This window comes from Hyalella azteca, unplaced genomic scaffold, assembly GCF_000764305.2.
Source record: "Hyalella azteca isolate HAZT.00-mixed unplaced genomic scaffold, Hazt_2.0.2 contig4664, whole genome shotgun sequence".
Taxonomy (NCBI): Eukaryota; Metazoa; Arthropoda; class Malacostraca; order Amphipoda; family Hyalellidae; genus Hyalella; species Hyalella azteca.
Window position 1 is genome coordinate 252632 of NW_025934876.1, and position 20214 is coordinate 272845.

Sequence of the window (20214 nt, forward strand, 5' to 3'; positions counted from 1 at the left end):
TTTGCAAATCGAACGGTTTATTACTCATTGCTGTAGCTTGAAAACTCTGGGGGGAAATAGGTTTGCAGTGACAATAAGTGTGAATGTTCAGTAGAGCGCGACAAAGTCCCGAGCGCCTCGAAATAGGCATTCAAGGTGACATGGATGCAAGACTAGACATTACTGGAGCCGAAATTCAGTCAAGGATAGTGGGAACGACTGCATGAGCACCATCCCACACGACAGCAGCCGGGTAACTAAAGATCAGCGTCTTCAGGTTGCATATTTATGTGCCCAACCAGTAATTTTCGCCTATATTAAATGTGAAAGAACTCCCCCACCCCTAATACTTTCACGAACTGTCGTCAAGGCATAAATCAACGTACAGAGATGATTTTGGTACCATTGGATAGGTCAGAATGTCAGCTTCGAAGTGAGACTTAAAACCGAAAAAGTGAATTTTACAATTTTTGTCCCAGAAATTCAGGGCGTAAAGGGTTAAATCTTGATCTGGAGCCGAGCATATTGGGGGAAATTAGCTACGACTCATGATGTCCATAGCCTCTGTTGTGGTTGGTAATTAGTGAGCCATTGAAGATAAACTCCATCCACTCCTGACTTTTGAAAGGGTCGAGACCCACAGCTTGAGAAACACTGTCCTCTTGGGTTTGAGGTACACTATACTGTTTCTGCTTCCAACAAAGGAAGCCCACCCACACAACAAGCAAAAATGGGTCATTCAATCTAATAAGTCATGTATATCTAGGATTTCAGCCTATAGCAAGCCTCGTTCGACAGACAGAGACAACCATATCGTCCAAAAATTGAGAGCCTAGCTATACCAAAGCACAAGTAGGAAAGGGTAACGTTTATCTCTCCTTGCGATGGTCGCCGCCATCTTCATCGCCGTCGTGGGCGGGTGGGGAGCGAATGTTGTGCGACTCTTCGTAGAAGTCTGGCTCGTCGCCGTCCGTTGGCGGCAGAGCAGCGCCGTCCAGCTGGAACCACAGTCCTCAGTAACTCATTGGGGCAAGCTCGGTACACATTATCCACAAATTTTATGATATGGTATGGTTAGTCAAAAGTTGTTCCTATGTGCAATTTGATTGAAGACCATGGAATACTTTTATTGGTAATTTTCTTGTATGTTGTCTTTATGAGTCAAAAGAAGTTTTTTTACTGGGGGCTGGCAGATCAAAAAGCAGGGTGCCAGATGACATTCGAATACGAGCTTTTTAAGTATTCAATTTAATTTTAAAGTTCTTTAAGGGTTTACAACTCTTAAATTTGAAATTTTGAAGTGACTTATGTACAAAGAATTAGGATGGTGGAGACAGATCGAAGATTAAACTTATATTTACTCGGAAAATAATTTCACCGTCCTGAAGAATCCGGTGATTTGTAGGTTGATAGCTGGAGACCCATTCCCAGTTTAGTCATGTGTTCTTCATCCCTAATGACGACAAAACTAAAATCATGAACTAAATTGGTTTGACCTCAACGACCTCAAACCGCCTCTTCACATGCCACCAGCAATCAAGAGGGCCAAGCGAGGCTCACAGCGAGATCCTTCACTGGCGCGACAATGTAGCCTGCAACTGCCTTATGGTGCGGTGTCCCGACGCTTCAAGACTAGCGATGACTGAAGGCTACTTTATCAAGAACAGCGTTGTCAACTCTTTCAATGACCTCCAAGCTAAAACCAAGCATTTCTAACTTAAATACGCTAAATATTATAATTCTTTAGTTAAAAATGCCTTTACCTATATATTTTTTCGCACTAAAGCTCTTTTTTTTTGTCAGAATGCGTTAAAAGTACGCTAGATTTAGCGGCAAAATAAATGAATTTACAACCCTGATCAAGAATGGGTCTGCAGCTATCAACCTATAAAAAACCACCGGATTCTTTGGGACGTTGAAATTATGAGTATTTTTAAGTGTTAATTTTTTATTTGTATGCACTATAGTCCATCGTTTGTACTTACGGCACTTCGAAATTTCATACTTAAATATTGAAAAAAATTTCAATTATTTGAAAATGAATACTGTACTAGTGTACTATATTCGAAATGCCTATTATTCTAAAATGTCATGCTTTTCGATCTACCAACGCCAGCAAGTAATTCCATGTGACTAATCGAGAAAACAAACAAGAAAATTATCACTAAAAATGTGCTCTGGTCTTCAATCAAACTTGAATAAATTTTATGATGTAAATAATTTACAGAGTATCGTATAAATTAATTACCCTTGCCTGGTGTAAAATTTAATTTTTAACCAATTTTTTTATTTGTGTCTACGTTTCCATATAATATATAGGTAGCATTAATTCCCACATAATAGTAAACCACGCTGGAAATAGAATACATTATTAAAATTTTCGTAAGTTGTTTGGAAAATAAAACCGTTATATTCGGAAGCAATTGTTAAACAAATTACGCATATAAACTGAAACGTGCGCAATCACTGCGATTAGTTCACTGAACGTCGATATCTTGTTGAAACTGTCGGCATAATGTAAATCAAAATGCAGTGCATCATCCATAATGTGGACTAGAAACTGAGAGCGCTATACTATGAACATTTACTGCCAATTAAGCCATAATTTTAAATACCCACCCCGCAGAGCTCCCTGGGAGAGAAGAATCGTGGAAGGACGAAAAATCTGATTGGGATGAGGCAGAGGAGAATGAATGGGAAGCAGAGAGAGATCTTGGACTGCTTCACCACCCACAGCACCACTAACATAAGGATCTGCACCACCGTGTATAAGTGCATTTTCCACGTGCGCACCTGGAATTAAGAAAAAGAAGAATATATGCATCTGTAAAATACATTAAAATATTGCTGTCTATAACTTAAATTAATATAAGTCACGACAAATAGCATGAATTGTTTTTTGCTACTTTTCCGCGCTTGATGAAGGTATATTCATCTCAAAACTACAACGGAAAACTGATGAGTTTTTGATAAATTTTCCTGAGAAGCCTTAAACTTACGTATGCATGAAGTGGTCAAACTACCTATGTTTAAGGATGATTTTGGGATACTATCGATCAGCCGTAATAAAAACTCCTGAGCACATTGGCGAAGTTTTTTTCCAGTTTCATACCTTTGCGAAAACTTCCACACCCGAACTACTCGAACACACAGCTCAGCATGCAGACACTTGCCTCTTTCACGTAAGGCGTATTGTAGTGATATTTGACAGGTACAAGGAAGAGTACAATGCGCTCAAGGAACTGTATTCCGGCGGTGGCTGAGATGCCCATGTAAAGGAAGACGCCGTACAGCACCGCGTTGGGGATGAGGTTCAGGAGGTCCGACAGTAAGATGGATAGGCCGACCAGCGCTGCTACGAGAAGAGCGCTAACTCGCTGTTCTGTAGAATTGAATAGAATTAGAATTGCAAGAATTACAAGCGTGATAAGCAGTCTGGTTGAGGTAGCATAGCACAAATGTTTCCCACCAGTACCAATTTTCATTTTACTCTAATGTACATACTTGAACCTATGATAATGATCTCGCTGATTGTATACAACAGTATACCTACAAATTTATGCAATTATTAAATGTGTGTGGAATAATTATACTGTTAACGGGGTCATTTGGGTATAGAGAAAAGTTAAAATTTTGTATACAAATGAAAATGAGTAAAAAATTATGTTCTCATGAATTTTCTTAAACACATTGAAGAAAACGTGAAATAAATAAAAAAAACTGATAAAGGGGGACCTTTAGATTCAATTTACGTGCACATTGAGAAATATCCTTCGATTCGTAATACAATTATTAAGCGACGCTAGAAGCATCTTTTCTTCATTTTTAGAGGACATTTTCATTTTGCTTCCCCTCCTCCTATTTTTTTCATGGCATAATTCAAACAATCAATAAATCAGAAAAAAATGCTTCTACAGCCGCTAGACATTTGCTTCATTAATCGGACGGCATAATTCTCAATGCTGCAGCTTGATAATCATAGAAGGAGAATTATATGAGGTGAAAAATTTACTTTAAATGAGGCGAAAAATGACCATTTCAATGGTTCAGGAGAGCCAAATAATTGAAATGTATTAAAAAAGAAACAGCTTGATAATTTTTCTTAATGAAATCTCTGTAAAAATCAGTAAACAATGTTCATTTTGTATAAATCTGGAACTGCCAAGCAAAAACCAAAGCACACACATAAATAATTTTTGCTGCGTTAGATGCAACTTTGTCCCAGCTGCGAAATGAGCTCAAAATTAGTTCAATTAATGCGGATAATAATCTATAAAAAACATTGTCCAAATAAATCTTTGTAAATTTGATTTAAAAATGTAAATTGTAAGTACATTTGAAACTGCCCCACGCTAAAACTAAAGCCGCGCATACAGTGGAGAAAATGAGTATTTAGTCAGTCACCAATTGTGCAGGTTCTCCCACTTAAAATGATGAGAGAAGCCTGCAATTGACATCTTAGGTAGACCTCAACTATGAGAGACAACATGTGAAAAAATTGAGAAAATCATTTTGTCGGACTTTTAAAGATGTTATTTGCAAATGACGGTGGAAAATAAGTATTTGGTCACCTACAAACAATCAAGATTTCAGGCTGTCACAGACCTGTAACTTCTTTTTTTAAGAGACTTCACCTTCCCCCACTCATTACCTGTATTAATGGAACCGTTTGAAGTCGTTAACAGCATTAAAGACACCTGCCCACAACCTCTAACAGTCACACTCGAAACTTCATTATTATTGAAAATTGTAGACCTGCACAAGGCTCGGAAGACAGAATCTACAAGAGGCAAGCAGCTTGGTGTGAAGAAATCTACTGTGGGAGCAATAATCAGAAAATGGAAGACCTACCAGACCACTACTAATCTCCCTCGATCTGGGTCTCCACGCGAGATCTCAGACCGTGGGGTCAAATGATCACATTAAGGGCGGCGAGGACAAATCTCAGAACCTAGGACCAACGTTACAAAGGCTACCATCAGCAACACACTACGGTGCCAGGGGCTGAGATCTTGCAGTGCCAGATGTGTCCCCCTGCAGCTTAAGCCAGTCCATATACAGGCACGTGTAAAGTTTGCTATAGAGCATTTGGATGTCCCAGAAGAGTATTGGGAGACTGTCATTTGGTCAGATGGAATCAAAGTAGGACTATTTGGTAAAAACACAACTCGTCGTGTTTGAAGGGAATTGAGTGCCGAGTTTCATACGAAGAACATCATACTAAATGTGAAGCATGGGGGTGGCAAAATCATGCTTTGGGGCTGTTTTTCTACAAAGGGACCAGGACGGCTGGCCCGTGTACATGAAAGAATAAATGGGGCCATGTATCGTGAGATTTTGGCTGCAAACCTCCTTCTATCAGCAAGGGCGATGGAGATGAAACGTGGCTGGGTCTTTCAGCATGACAATGATCCCAAGCACACTGCCAAGGCAACAAAGAAGTGGCTTCTCAAGAACCATTTCTAAATCTTGCATGGAGTGACTTAGCCAGTTTCCCGATCTCAACTTCATTGAAAACCTTTGGAGGGAGTTGAAAGTCCGTATTGCTCGCCGACATCCCCAAAACATCACTGCTCTAGAAGAGATCTGCATGGAGGAATGGGCCAACAGGCCACCAACAGTGTTACCGACCTTGCAAAGACTTACAGAATACGTTTGACCTCTGATATTGCCAACAAAGGATATACGATAAGTTTTGAGATGCACTGTTTCTATTGTTCAAATACTTATTTTCCACAATCATTTGCAAATAACATCTTTAATAGTCCCGACAAAATGATTTTCGAAATTTTTTCACATTTTGTCTCTCATAGTTGTGGGTCTACCTATGATGTCAATTGCAGGCCTCTCTCATCATTTTAAGTGGGAGAACCTGCACAATTGGAGACTGACTAAATACTTATATTCCCCACTGTACATGCGGTTTGCTGCGTCAGACGCACCTTTTACGCACTAACAAAAGCAGCTCGATTTTTTTATGCCAGCCGACCCCCTCATTCATAAAATAATGAAATGGTATTGGATCTTAAGGTTTTTTCACAAACTTTAAAACATATGCAATCAAATCCCATACTTATCATAACAACATGCAAATTTTGGCAATTAAACAATAAGATTTCGGTGAGCTTGTGATTAAAGAGCACCTCCGTCATGCATATTGAAGTATACATCCACCAGTGTGGGGGGCACCAAGTGCCAGTTTCTCCCTATACTTCAACTATAACATTTTCAATTCCGCCTATGCAATTTCATCTGAAATGAAAATATTTAAAGCCACGCCTCGCAGACTCAACTGTTGAGATAGATAACTGAAATGCATTCCTAACTTCTTCCTTGTAATTTTTAGGTCGCATTGATGGTTAGATATGTTGTTTGGGAATATTTTGCTTTGGAATCAAGCTATCACTTGTTCACGATGAATCAAAGACATATTAGCCACTGCTAGTCTCATGAAGTCAGTCTTTTCTTGGCCTTGGAAAAGTTGTCAGTTGATGCCATTCTGGCCGGCCCAGCTGCTTTTTATTGCCCGTAAACTCTTTACAAACTGAATGAAATTTCGTGCACGTAGTCCGACATTAGATTACGTGTTAGTTCACTGAATAAACCAAACAGGTTGTACTTGATTGAAAGGAATATATTTAAATTTCAAGAAAAGGTTGATATCTGGCTCTAATATATCTTACATAAAATAAAATATGAAAGATTAAATAATTGGGACAGGACGTGCTCCGTCGCAGTATCCTCACTCTCTCCTTTGAATATATGAATTAATTTCCATGTATTTGGTTCCGCATTTTCATTAAACCAAATGTATTCCCGAAGTTTGTTTTGAAAACAATCTTTGTAATGGACGCGTCGTAAAATAAATAATGTAGGTAGATTTTTGAAAGAATATTTAATCTTATATATATATATATGCTGATTACCATCTCGTATTTATAAAAAATTTATTTATTTCAATCATTCAACGTTGCGAAAGGCTACTGTGTTAAACTTCGTGAATCAGTGAGCCCGAAAGCCTTCTTCTTGTATGCTAGTTTGAAGTGCAAGACAAGGAACGGTATCGATGATTTGAATGTAAATCGACGGAAGATATCTTCTGAGGAGGGCAACGCCAATGTTCCAAATCAGTTCTTTAGCAGCGTCTTCACAGATGAGGACTTGAACAGTATTTCAGCTATTGAGGAGCGACCAGTGGGCTCAAAGTTAAGTAGTTTTGAGATACATGAAGAGGAGGTTCTAAAGCGCTTGGTCTCCCTGAATCCCAACAAGTCATCTAGATCAGACGGTTCCCAGAATAGATTACTCAACGAATTAGCAACCGTCCTGGCCGGCCCTTTAACAGTATTCTTTCGAAAAACCTTAATCGAAGGGACTTTGCCGGCCGACTGGAAAGAAGCCCAATTAAGTGACACCCCTGTTCAAAAAAGGTGACAGAAGTAACCCCAGTAACTACCGTCCTGTAAGTCTCACAAGTGTTGTGTGTAAGTTGATGGAATCGGTTATGAGGGATAGGATTATCGATCACTTGACTGTGAACCATCTTCTATCAGACTGTCAACACCTGTCTACCTTAAATAATTGGACTCGCCTGCTGGACGAAAGGGAGCCAGTGGCTGCACTGTTCTGTCAGGTGACGATGTTGATACCATTCGTCGCTGGATATTTCCTGATTGATTATCAAATATTGCCTGATTTAATGATTGTATTTATTGAGACTTGGAAAACGTTAGCTGAGGCTTCCGTTTAATAAATAATTCCATGCACACAACAGCTTTTGTATGATTTGTGAAACTCATGAATATCATACCATAAATACATGCCCTAAATAACAATGATTTTTCATGCATAAATACGGCAGACGAAGTATGGCTTAAGTAGACCTTTACTTTCCGTCCTAAACGATTTTTTTATAATAAACAGCCGTCAAGGTATCAAGCATATGAACAATCGCCGTAATTATATAATGTTCTTTTTTTTAACAAATCACGTCACATAGACGTGTTGATATTTTGCAAACCTCAGACGAAGGCCGCAGGAGCTCAACGATGGTTCCGTGTTATGAAGTTCTATCAAGTAGTTCCGCATTGGAAACTTGAGAATTGATGAATCTATTGCGATTCTATTCATACATCGTTAATACTTACTATGCTCTTTTAATAGAATCAAGTTATGTTCTAAAATGCGATGCCGATTAATGGGTGTAAGATACAATGGTAGAGATTTCTATACACAATAATTATACTCTGTAATTCATCTACGCAGTTGTATAAACTATAATAGTAATAAATGGGATAACCTGTTTATGTAATTTATAACGGTAGATTTTTCATCATAAACGGTAGATTGAAGTTACCAGTATCGCCTTCTTTCAATGCCACGAGTAGCTCATGTGCAAAGCAGTCAAGCAGTCAAGCTCGTCAAAAGTGCTAGCTGACGCTTACTAAAGCTCAATGCTACTGAGCTTGTTTTTTTATTGCTTTGCATTCAGTCGATACTTTATCTTATCTAGTTGATATAAATATTTGATGTCAAGCAAGTTTGTAACGCCGCATATTGTAACGCGATGTTTATTGCTATCTAGTTGGTGTAAAATTTGATGTTAATCATGTTTGTAACGCCGCATATTGTAACGCGATTTAATTATAATCTGATATATTTTGCTACTACTTTCACGTGTTAAACTGTGTATATGTAGACAGGCAATATTTTTTTAGCAGAGTCATAACGATTATACTATCGTTATCATATGTGCCTATTTGAATTTCTTAATCGTCGATTCCATGTATTTTTGACCAGTGAAATCCTTATTGTTGGTTATAATCTTTCCTTATGATGTTTACATCTGATAACATATGATTTTCGGGGTGAGCTATATTCAAATGATTCAAAGATTTCGAACTGATGTTTTAAGTATACAAATTAGTTCATGTCAAATTGAGAGACCAATTTCCCGTAGGGAGGAAGGTGCTATTGTGAATCTGAATTTGCTATTTTTTTAAGATCCCTTAGCTAAATGTTTTACTGATTATTAATTCTTGCTTACAGCATGGTTTATCGACATGCTGCCATTTGTATTTTTTTTGCATTTTCAATAACACTCAAATTCAGGAGCGTTAACACTTCCGTTTGATTTGATAAGATCGAGGACGAACTAATAATTTCCCCGTACGGAGGAAGGTGTCAGGTGACAATGTTGATACCATTCGTCCCTGGATATTTCCTGATTGATGTCTTCCTTGTTGAAGATAATATCCTTCACATGCGATATGTTCATGAGCATTTCCTTGCATTAGCCTTTCCTGTTTATCTAGTCACGCCCTTGGTGACGTCAATCAGCGAAGCTATATGAGCTCTGCCCAGACGCGGAAACTTCAGTCTTGGGCCGAGAACAGTCGTGTGTAAGCCCTTACTCCTGTCCGTATCTATCAGGGCAGTGACCCTAAATTAATGTCAGTGTAGAAGATACACTCTAGACTTATCCATACTTCAACTGGACGCCGAAGACTTCAGTGTTAAAGCTCCAACTTATAAACTTAGATTATCCTAAACTGTAAGCCGAACTATAATCCTAAAAGTATATTATATAATCGTTTACGCTGTTTCTCTATATCCTCGGATCCCGCTACTGTCGCTACATACGAACTACCCTCTCAGGTCATACTTAATTACGATTCTATATCGCATCGTCTACTATACCAAATAGTAACGTGTTACAGTACCTCGATTTTGCCAAGGCATTGATAATGTTCCGCATGAGCGACTGTTACGTAAAGTGAATTCTTTGGGAATAGAGGGAAATGTACTCCAATGGATCAGGAATTTCCTAGTAGGCAGAAGACAAAGTATCAGCATTAACGGAACCGTATCAGACTGGGTATCTGTGCGCAGTGGCGTACCGCAAGGAAGTGTTCTTGGGCCTGTTTTGTTTGTCGCTTTTATAAACGATCTACCAGAAGTAGTGTCAAGCGTGTGCTCCATGTATGCCGATGACACAAAAGTTTATAATACAGTTAAGGATGCGTCAAAAAAATTCAACTGCAAAATGATCTTGATAGTTTAGTTGACTGGGCTGATGCGTGGCAGCTGTGTTTCAGTGCTGACAAGCGTAAAGTACTTCACCTCGGCAAGAACAATGAACAGCAAGCTTACAGCATATTGCAACGAGAGGGTTATTATTGAAAAGTCTTGCATGAAAAAAGATCTTGGAGTTTGGGTTGTCAATGAGCTAAAATTTTCTAGGTATATTGAAACACAAGTTAATAAATCCAATAAACTGCTTGGGCTGATCAGACGCTCCGACGAGTACCTAGATATAGAAATGATGAATCTGTTTTTCACTTCCGTCGTGCGCCCGAACCTAGAGTTTGGAAACGTTGTGTGGTCACCGAGACGTGAAAAGGACAGAAATTTAGTCGAGGGTGTTCAAAGACGTGCAACAAGGATAATTGCATGCTTAAAGGGCAAGTCTTATGTAGAAAGATTGAAGAAATTTAAAAGCGAAGAAAACACCACAAAAATTTAGCTTATCTCTATTGGAAACGTTTCGGATACCAGTTCCATTGACAGTTCGATAAATCTAGAACACAGATAAAGGCAGAAAATTAGTTTGGAGTTAACGGTTCATGATACTGTTATTGGTTTGAACCGCAATTATTATAAATCCCTCCTAGAATTATCAGTTCTAAATTCGATTTTCATATTTGCTGGTAAATTTTACAAACAGATTGACGGTATGGGCATGGGTCCTCGGCCCAACCTTTGCGAATATTTTTATGTGTTTTCACGAGGTTTCATGGCTGGCCAATTGTCCTCCTGATTTTAAGCCAATTTTTTATAATAGATACGTCGATGACACCTTTCTTATTTTCAAGCATCCTTCTCATGTAAAACTTTTCTTTGATTACCTAAACTTGCAACATAATTCTATTAAATTTACCATGGAACTTGAAACGAACAATAGTTTGTCCTTTCTGGACTGCAATATTACTAAATCTAATGGCCGTTTTCAAACATCTGTTTACAGAAAATCAACTTTCACCGGCCTAAGCACCAGCTTTTTTTAGTTTTTGTTCTTTTAGATTCAAGTTAAACGGGCTTCAAACACTATTACACCGCGGCTTTCGTATATGCTCATAAAATGCCTCGTATCCTACGGAACAACTGAAATCTAGAAGCGATTTTAAATCTACCGTCCGTTGAAAAGATTTGATCAAAAGGCCAGTCTAGCCAAGAAAAGTACAAGAATCGGCGACAGGCCTATCCAGGCCTATTTTTCAATGCCGCGGATACTATACTATATGAAATTCCACTCTGACGGTAGATCATTACGTAGTTACCACATGTTATATTTGATCTCTCTCTCACCCAGAGCTATTCACGAAAAGTATTCGTAAAATCGAGGAAGCATGCAATTTGAGTTTAAAATAGGAGATTGTAAGAAACTTTCATTACTCACCTAAAGTTCCCGCAATTTTTGGGGACTCTCCAGGAGGCACGTTGGTATCCATGACGGTGAGAGCTGACGCGTGGCTCACTGTGCGCACCACAGCCGGGGTCATAAATGGCGCACCCATGAATCCTGCGCAACAGTCAACATGATATGACACACCACAGCAGTCAACATATGATACACCACAACAGGCAACATATGACACACCACAACAGGCAACATATGACACACCACAGAAGTCAACATATGACACACCACAACAGGCAACATGATATGGCACACCACAACAGGCAACATGATATGACACGCCACAACAAGCAACATGATATGACACACCACAACAGGGCAACATGATATGACGCACCACAACAGGCAACATGATATGACACACCAAAACAGGCAACATGATATGACACACCACAACAGGGCAACATGATATGACACACCACAACAGTCCCTCGCAGAGACTTCCTTCGCAGACGCGGTCGAGAAAGCACGTGTCAGATCTCTCCGAAACTTCCTTTGTCTGGAACTGTTGTCTGAGCTGACGATCGTGTGTGAGTTGAGATAATCGTGGGTGACGGTTATTTTTCTTTGTCGGCCAGTTGTAAATATGTACAGCTTAGGCCCAAGTGATGAAATTCAGTGTTTCGGCGGGAAATCAGGGAAGTCAGTAAAAATAAAAGTATAAATTATCTAGTGTGGAAGTGTTCAGGAAATTACTCTTGAACATATAAATAGGACTCTGTTAGAAAGCGTAACCAGTTTTGAAGAGTGAAATTGTAACATTCACTAAGTGAAGTAGTGAAGCAGAGTGTCGAGTTTTTACAATAAATCAGTGACATAAATAAATGAATAAAGCAGTAATAGGCGAGTGAAGCAGTGAAGCTTCAGGTGTAGCCGCGACGCCTGAGAGCCTACGAAGTTGTTTATGACGTCCTGTCGAGCTTCCAGGATGTTGAGCACAGTGTTGTGTTCAGTGTCATAGCTCAGTGTTTAATACAGTGAACCCAATTGAATAAAATATTCAGTGCAATAGTAAAACAAAACAAAAAACGAGGTAAGATGGCTAAACGTGTTGTAATGCAACCCAATATGCGAAATTTGTGCATAATTTGCCAGGAGCTTTGTAATGCGTCACTTGTACTACGGTGCAGTAAATTCCGGTTATTCATTCATCTGAAATGTAGCGAAATGCAAATTTAATTGCTCGTTGGCTTGATCAAACCAGAGTTTCCTATGAATGTAAGATCTCTGTGTTGAGCATTTGCAAAAACTTCAACGAAAGCGAAAATATACTTATCGCAGCCATGAGGGGTCGACCTGAACTAGAGGCTGGAGAGCCCGCCGATTCCAGCCACACCTCCCCTCGCGCAACTTTCACTTCCCATACAGCCCATGCAGCCAACTTTGCCTCTTCTTCTATACCCTCTTCCCCACTTCTTCCCTCACTCCTAACCTTATACCTACCCAAGCCTTGCAACTGCCCTCAGCCCTTCCAGTGACCCAAAATCTGATCCTACCGCTATTAATTCCACTGATTTAGGCCCAAACACTAGGATTACCTACGCTGCGGCTACCGCACTAATCCCCGAGAATGGCGACTTAAGGCCCGTTTACACTAGGGGCAACACACGAGAGTCAAGTGCCTCAAAGCGCATGCAGAGGCGCTTTGCAGCCTCTGCATGCGCTTCTTGACCGATTGACGAGCTAGCGATTGACAGGGGCCATGCCTCATGCAACACAAGCGCGGCGCTTAGTAGATAGCTATTAAAAAATTGATATCACTTGTATGCTTAAATCGCAAATTAACTAAGAATTTGAATTGAATTAAAAATTTAAATCAAATTGAAAATCTAAATTAATCAATTAAAGAAATTCAATTCGTTCTATGGTTTCAATGTATTAATTTATGATTCTAGATTCTACGAACTGACTATGGAGCTGGTCTCCGAAACGTTTTCTATAAAGATATGAATTGTTGTGGACTATTCTTTTCTTTTAAATTCTTAGTTAGTATATAGATGTCTGTGGTCTAGTAAGGTTGATTGTGTACGCTGGTCCGGCACTCCAAATGTCGACTAAGCACCACTCTCGTTTGGAGTCACTCTCTAGTAGAGAGCCTAATTGATCTTTATAGAGAACATGAATGTCTATGGAGTGTTCGGTCAAAGGAGTCCAAAAATCGAAATACAAATGATGTAAGTTATTTTTACATGACTTGTTTAGTTTATGTGATTTTAGCAACTCCTGACAATTTATGCATTACCGTTTAGCGATTTCAAAGGATGATGTATTATCGGTACGAATATTGGAGCTTTTTATTTAAGAATAGACTATATTTTTTATAAACTGTATGTTTTTGAATGTGCTACTTCTCTAATTATGATGCCTATGCTGAGTTCTCGTTTACAAATGGCATAGTGCGCAGAATGACGGACCGCAACACACCCGAGAACAATGGCCCACAGCTCAAATTCGGTGACATCCATCCTCATTGACGTCTAGGTGGCAACTAGTGTTCAAAGCGCGCGGTCTCAAACAACCGAGTACAAAAGTAGTGTAAACGGTTGTGCGCGGTGAGGCACTGCAGCAAACGACTCAAAGCGCATGTCGTTGCCACTAGTGTAAACGGGCCTTTAGAAGATGGCTTGCCATCATCCCTTCCAGCTCTTCCAACCCTACCGTCCCTACCATCCACCCAAGTTACAGAAGTACCCTCAAGCAGACCACCAGCAAGGAAAGGTGTTTGCTGGAAGTACCTGCAAAAGAAATGTGATCACGGGCACCTGGCAGAGCGGTGTCGCTGCAGCTAAGCGCACCAATGAGGGAAGACTGTCATTTTGCTGGCTAACATCGAGGGGCTCTTCCCACAAAAAGCGCGTTACAAGATTGGCGTGCTTCTTGAGATGGCCGACGAGGATGGGATCTTTATGATTGCACCAACTGAGTCGCACCTAAGAAAAGATATCCTCGATGCAGAAATTGCAATGGAAGGATTCCAACACTATTGCGCGGACCGGAACGAAGGGAGAAAGAAGGGCGGAGCAACTGTCTACCTTAGGAACTCCCTCGCTAGATGCACTGTAGAATTGAGATCGAAATCTGGAAACTCTGACGGCTTTGTTGAGTACGTGCTACTTCACATAAAAAATCGACCTGTGCGTAGCCATAGTCTATAGCCCTCCTGCTTGTCCACCGGAAAATTTCAACAATACCTTAAAGAAATAAAGACCAGGGTGGCTGAATTGGGTGATCCAGCACCCAGCCTAATAATTGGGGGGGGGGACTTCAATCTCCCACGAATCCGTTGGACAAGCCCTGACGGCTTAGAGGTCGATGACCGCGACACAAGTCAAGAAGCCCAACTTGTGAAGTTTGCTGCGGAACACTTGCTCAGTCAGCAGGTACGGTTGTCGACAAGGTAAACAATATCCTCTATCTCTTCCTTACTAATAATGAAAGAATGCTGGTTGACTTTCGGGTTGACGAGACCTCACTGTCTGACCCTCGCTTATAGTGATGGTGGAAACGACAATTGGAATTGAAACCCAGCCCAGGTCTATACCCCAAGAGAGACTGGCAGGACTTAACTTCCACAGTTAATCGAAGAACAGATTGGGTGGCGAGTTGGGAGAGTTGAGTTGACGAAATCGAATGCTGAGGAAATCTACATAAAACTGTGTGAGAAACTAGCACAGGTATGTGTGCGTCATATCCCAAGAAAAACAGACCATAAAATCCACAGCATTCCGGGAGACCGACAAAGCCTTATGAGAAAACGCAAATGATTAAATATACAAATAGCTGAATCCGCTAGTGATATGAGGAGACAGAGGCTAGTAAATTTGCACTAGGAAATCGAACTCAGGCTGAAGGACTCGCACAAGATGAAAGAACAAGAAGCGCAAGAGCAAGTGGTTGAGGTCATCAAAGAGAACCCTAAGTATTTTTTTAAATAAGCTCAGTCCAAGACTAAAATTGAGACGCCAGTGGGCCCGCTTAAGGATAACGAAGTAATTGTCAGAGATGACCATGTGAGTTACTGGGATCGCAGTTTGAATCAGTGTTCAGTAGCCCCGCTACTCAAGGGAGGAGAATGAAATTGAAGTTCTCCAGGAGCTGCCAGGCGGATGAGGTTTGGAGAACATTGAGTTTGGACCAGAAGACATGGAAATAAGTATCAAAGAACTGGCGACGTTTTCAGCGCCAGGGCCCGATGGAATTCCGGCAGTGCTGTTGAAAAATTGTGTTTGAGCAGTGAAGGCTCCGCTCACAATGCTCTGGAAAGCCTCGATGACGAAGGGAATTATTCTTGAGGGCCTCAGTGTGGTACTGATAACGCCAATCCACATAGGAGGCCCGAGGGACTGACCCCAAAATTACAGACCTGTGACATTGACCTCACACCTGATCAAGGTTTTTGAGAAGGTAGTGGCCAGGAGCCTTGTCCACCATATATAAGAGGCTGACCTGTATTGTAATAGACAACATGGTTTCCGGCGTAATCGTTCCTGTTTGTCGCAGTTACTGGAGCACTATCACCGTCTTGTGGCCCAGCTGGAGGAGGGAGCTGGCGTAGACGTAGTATACATAGACATTGCTAAAGTTTTTGAAAAAGTTGACCATGGAAACACCAAAGTGTCTCGGAATCTCACATTTGGAGACACTTTGACTTCTCTGAAACACTTTGGCGTCTTGCTTTCGGCACGGTCGCTCAGAGAGCCCTTGAAACACTTGAGTGTCTCGAGACAGAGGTCAATTTTCTCTCAGTGTAGTTTCGTGAAGCCTATACATACCGATATAAATTGTATAATAAATAGTTGTATAAAAGAACAAACTTGTGACTAATTCCACTGCGAAGGAGAGAAGCGTTGAAATCAGGTATAGAGACGGAGAAATATAGTTTTTCTAATTTTTTTTCTGGACTTGGGAGGCGGCCATGGATTAGATTGGGATCGGCCGGAGGAGTAGAATATGTCGGAATAATTTCATCAGGCGCTGGAAACTGGACAAGAATAGGGCAGAGACTCTGAGAAAATGGTTTCGTTCCCCGTAGATTTATCAGTATCTTCACGTTCGTTCGTTCGTTCGTTCGTTCGTTCGTTCGTTCGTTCTTTCCCATCTGTCTCCTAATCCCAAATTTCGAGACACCTGGGCGGATGTAGGTGTCTCGCTTTCGGCCCTATCGCTCGGAGAGGCCTCGAGATACTTAAGTGTTTCAAAACAATGGTAAATTTTCTCTCAGTGCATGAGCTTGAATAAAGCACCGAACGATATATAGCTTCGGAGTTGCATAAGAAAGAGCTGGGCATAATTTATGTTATCAAAGTTATTTCTCCAAGGATTTAACACATTTCATCTGAGAAAAAAGTATCAACTTTGAGGTAACGCCTATGAAAATAAGCGAATGTTTTTGATTCGAATACATTCCAACTCTCTTCCGCATTTGTAATTCATTATCGGATATATGTTTTCTTAATCTGTTAATAATGAAAATTTCGCTTCTATATTGATTATAGAAGCGAACTTCTCCCCAGAAGCGTACTTCTCCTAGCCTACAGCTATATTGATTAAATTGTTGACAATTTAAATGAAGACGCCAATAGAAATGTGCAATGTATTCTTACAAGAAGACTGCTTCTGTACTTGATTCAAGAGACATAGATCCTTGATCTACAAATTTGTTCATTATCGATTATAGTGAAACGGAGAAGAATTAAAATTCAACTGATAGTTCCTACCCGAGTGACATAATAATAAGTATAATAACTGTAATGACGGTACTTGCAACATAATAACTGTTCAATTTACTTATCCCCCAAATGGCACATATTGCCGAGGCAGACAATAAAAAACGGAGTTCAAATTTAGTAATTTTATCCGAGCTACCGATTATTGATATACAAAATATTCATAGTGATTACAGTGCTTGCAAAATCGATTCGCCGATCAACAGATTCGAGAAAACCAACGATCAAATTAACCACGACATCTTACTCAGCAATGACCAGTAGCAATGTCGTGGTTACTCAGCAATGACCAGTCCATCTCGAAAATATGTACAAAAAACAACACGCAACATCCCGTAGTTGCCAAAGCAATTCTAAGCAACATCCGACTTCTAAACTCCACAACTTTAACAGACCACGTAATTTCGGTTCACACTCAGCTAGAGCATTTCACGATAAAAACAACAAACATCCCGATGCATCTAAAGAAATCGAGAACATAACCTCCACAATTTCTAATCCCGTCTACGCGGTCACAGATCTAAGCGCAAGAAGCTTTACTCCCGAAAATTTCAATTAATCACGTGAGATGAAGACTGAATTCGCTCATATAGCTTAACGAAAATGCATTCATGTGATCTCATTCATTCCATCCGTCATCTCTCATAATGACACAATATGCTAACATCTCCAGTAAGTGTCATACACAGCCACGAAGGATTTCACAACGTATATCCAAAGTAAAGTTATAAATCGCAACCTATCGACCTCATTCTCATAATAGCCATCAAATCTGCTTATCGCAGACAAATTTGTGCTCGTAGACCTCTGCATGGAACAAATTGGGCCTAGCACAAAAAAAAAATATCTCTTGAATCATACAATTTTCACACAAACCAACTCTATATTAGAAGAATTGGCAGGAAAATTATTTACTGATTTAAATACTTGGAATCGGGAAATTGGACACAACCCGCACAGAACGCCGATGAAACTTCAATTCCCTCATAACACACTATTTTCTTCGTTGTCTCAAAGGGTATCAAACCCGTTCAGGCCACACAACGAAAACTTGTACAAGCATAGTATCAAGCCACTTTCGATAACATTACACTCATGCCACATCATTATAACCCAGGAGGAGACTCGCCTCCCTACGTTACACACAGCGTAGAGGCATCTTAAATCCTGCATAACAAAAACTCATTTAAATAATTCCAAATAAATAACTAACCCCAAAAGCACGGTCTTCTCCACCAGAACTATCGTAACAGTTGAACGCACCCTGAAAACATCCCAATAGGTGGCACCAGGCCTCACTTGCATACCAATAAGAAATAATTGCACGAAACAATATATACAACTTAATTTTTACTTGCACGTACAAAAATCGTAAAGAAGTAGTGAGGTAAGACCGTGAGTAGTGTAAAAGTTAATCCGGCTAAAACAGAGGAAAGAAGACAAGATATGACAATGGTGTTGCTCGAATGTCGATCTATATATTACAAGATATGACAATTATTAATACTCCAAGTACGTTTGCGTCGAAATTTCAGTCTTTTCCAAGTAAGTCAAGAACATCGGTATTTACGAACTTGAATGTACCCGATATATGATGGTACATTTCCGCTATTCTCATCACCTACAAACCTACCAATTCTGTAGCACAAACCTCCATCAATAGTCGGAATGGCTAATTCGGCTTATGAAATTATGCGTAGCTGCAGTTAGTAGTGCAGCGCAGACGAGGTTAGTAGAGCCAGGGTAACAGCCAAATAATTATTAAACTTGCAGCAGGAACCCAATGCACACAAATGAAGGTCGAGCAAGAATTCCTTGAATTTTAATACCGAAACAGAACTGTGTATATATAGTATAATATGAGGCCCTAGGCCTTTTTTCAATGCACATCATGGTATAATTTTTCTGAAACCTACAACTTTCATTGCAGAAGCGTCAATTACAGATAAAAACAACACAGATTTTCCATACCTGAAATCATGTTGCAGATGCACACAACGACAATGTCCCAATGGAAGCCTGTCCCTTTCTTCAAGTTTCGTTCAGGCTTGGAAACGATCAGTCTGAGGAAATATAAATTTTGACATTCGTTACATGGAATGAACTTGAGCTCTCAATTGAACATGGTGGTACGATGTAGGTTCAAATTCAAAAATGCAAAGAATGCGCAAGCATGGGTGTGCTGGATTAAATTTTCGATCCGCAAACATGTTAGTCGCCCCACTACTCCCTCAGTAACTTAGCTATCAACTTAGTAAGGGTCATTCAAAACGGAGAATTCCAAAATTCACTAATAGGCGTTTTCAAAGGCTATTCAAAGCCAAAATGTTCAAAAGTTGTGACCAATATCGCAAGATTTCTTCTTAAAAATTATATCAAATTTCAAGTAGTCGTTCTTCCTCTCTTTTTTAGTCCGTGATTAGACCTGCTCCACTCACTGGCTAATGTTCGCTTCGATGAAAATAAGAATGAATACGAGCAGCGATGCAGGGGCACACATGAAGATCACCCAAATAGGAATGCTTTTATGTTCACCGAAGGGATTGATAATCCATCCTCGGAACTCAGGGTCACTCGGCTGGATACCCTTGGGCATGGTGAGTTTGTCAGTGAAGGTGTACTTGATGAAATAGTCTACAGCCACCATTGCTACGATCGCAATGGGCACACCGAAATCGCCCAACGCTCGACGAATCTGCAACATATAAATTATTATAACCTACACATTACATCGATAATACGCTTACAAATTATACTAATCGAAAAGTTTCAAATATTGGGAATTAGGTGTGGTTATTATGAATATAATTTGGTAAATGTTAAACATAAATAAAATCTGTAGCTGGAGAAGACTAAATTTTTAGGAGATCAAGGTTTAAGTTAGCGAGCGAGAAGCTGGAAGACATGCGAGATGGTGCATGCCCAACCTAGTCAGTCCCCTGATGAAATGAAAATTAGTGGTCGCTGTGATGTCCAAAATTATTTGGGATTTTCTTTGAGTTCATGTGTTGTAATAAGTTTTTCCATGCT

At 40.0% G+C, this 20214-nt stretch overlaps 1 protein-coding gene across 1 annotated transcript in view; it reads right to left on the reverse strand.

The window, feature by feature from the left end:
* Positions 1–430: 430 nt before the first annotated feature.
* LOC108664925 (band 3 anion transport protein) overlaps positions 431–20214 on the reverse strand; it is a 62397-nt gene continuing 42613 nt past the window's right edge. Inside the window, exons 16-21 of the mRNA XM_018151623.2 lie at positions 19623–19879; positions 19156–19247; positions 11438–11560; positions 3153–3361; positions 2599–2772; positions 431–977 (exon numbers count right to left, since the gene is read on the reverse strand). Of these exons, the coding sequence (XP_018007112.2) occupies positions 849–977; positions 2599–2772; positions 3153–3361; positions 11438–11560; positions 19156–19247; positions 19623–19879 (984 nt within the window). The 3' untranslated portion in view covers positions 431–848. The remainder of the gene's footprint in view (positions 978–2598; positions 2773–3152; positions 3362–11437; positions 11561–19155; positions 19248–19622; positions 19880–20214) is intronic.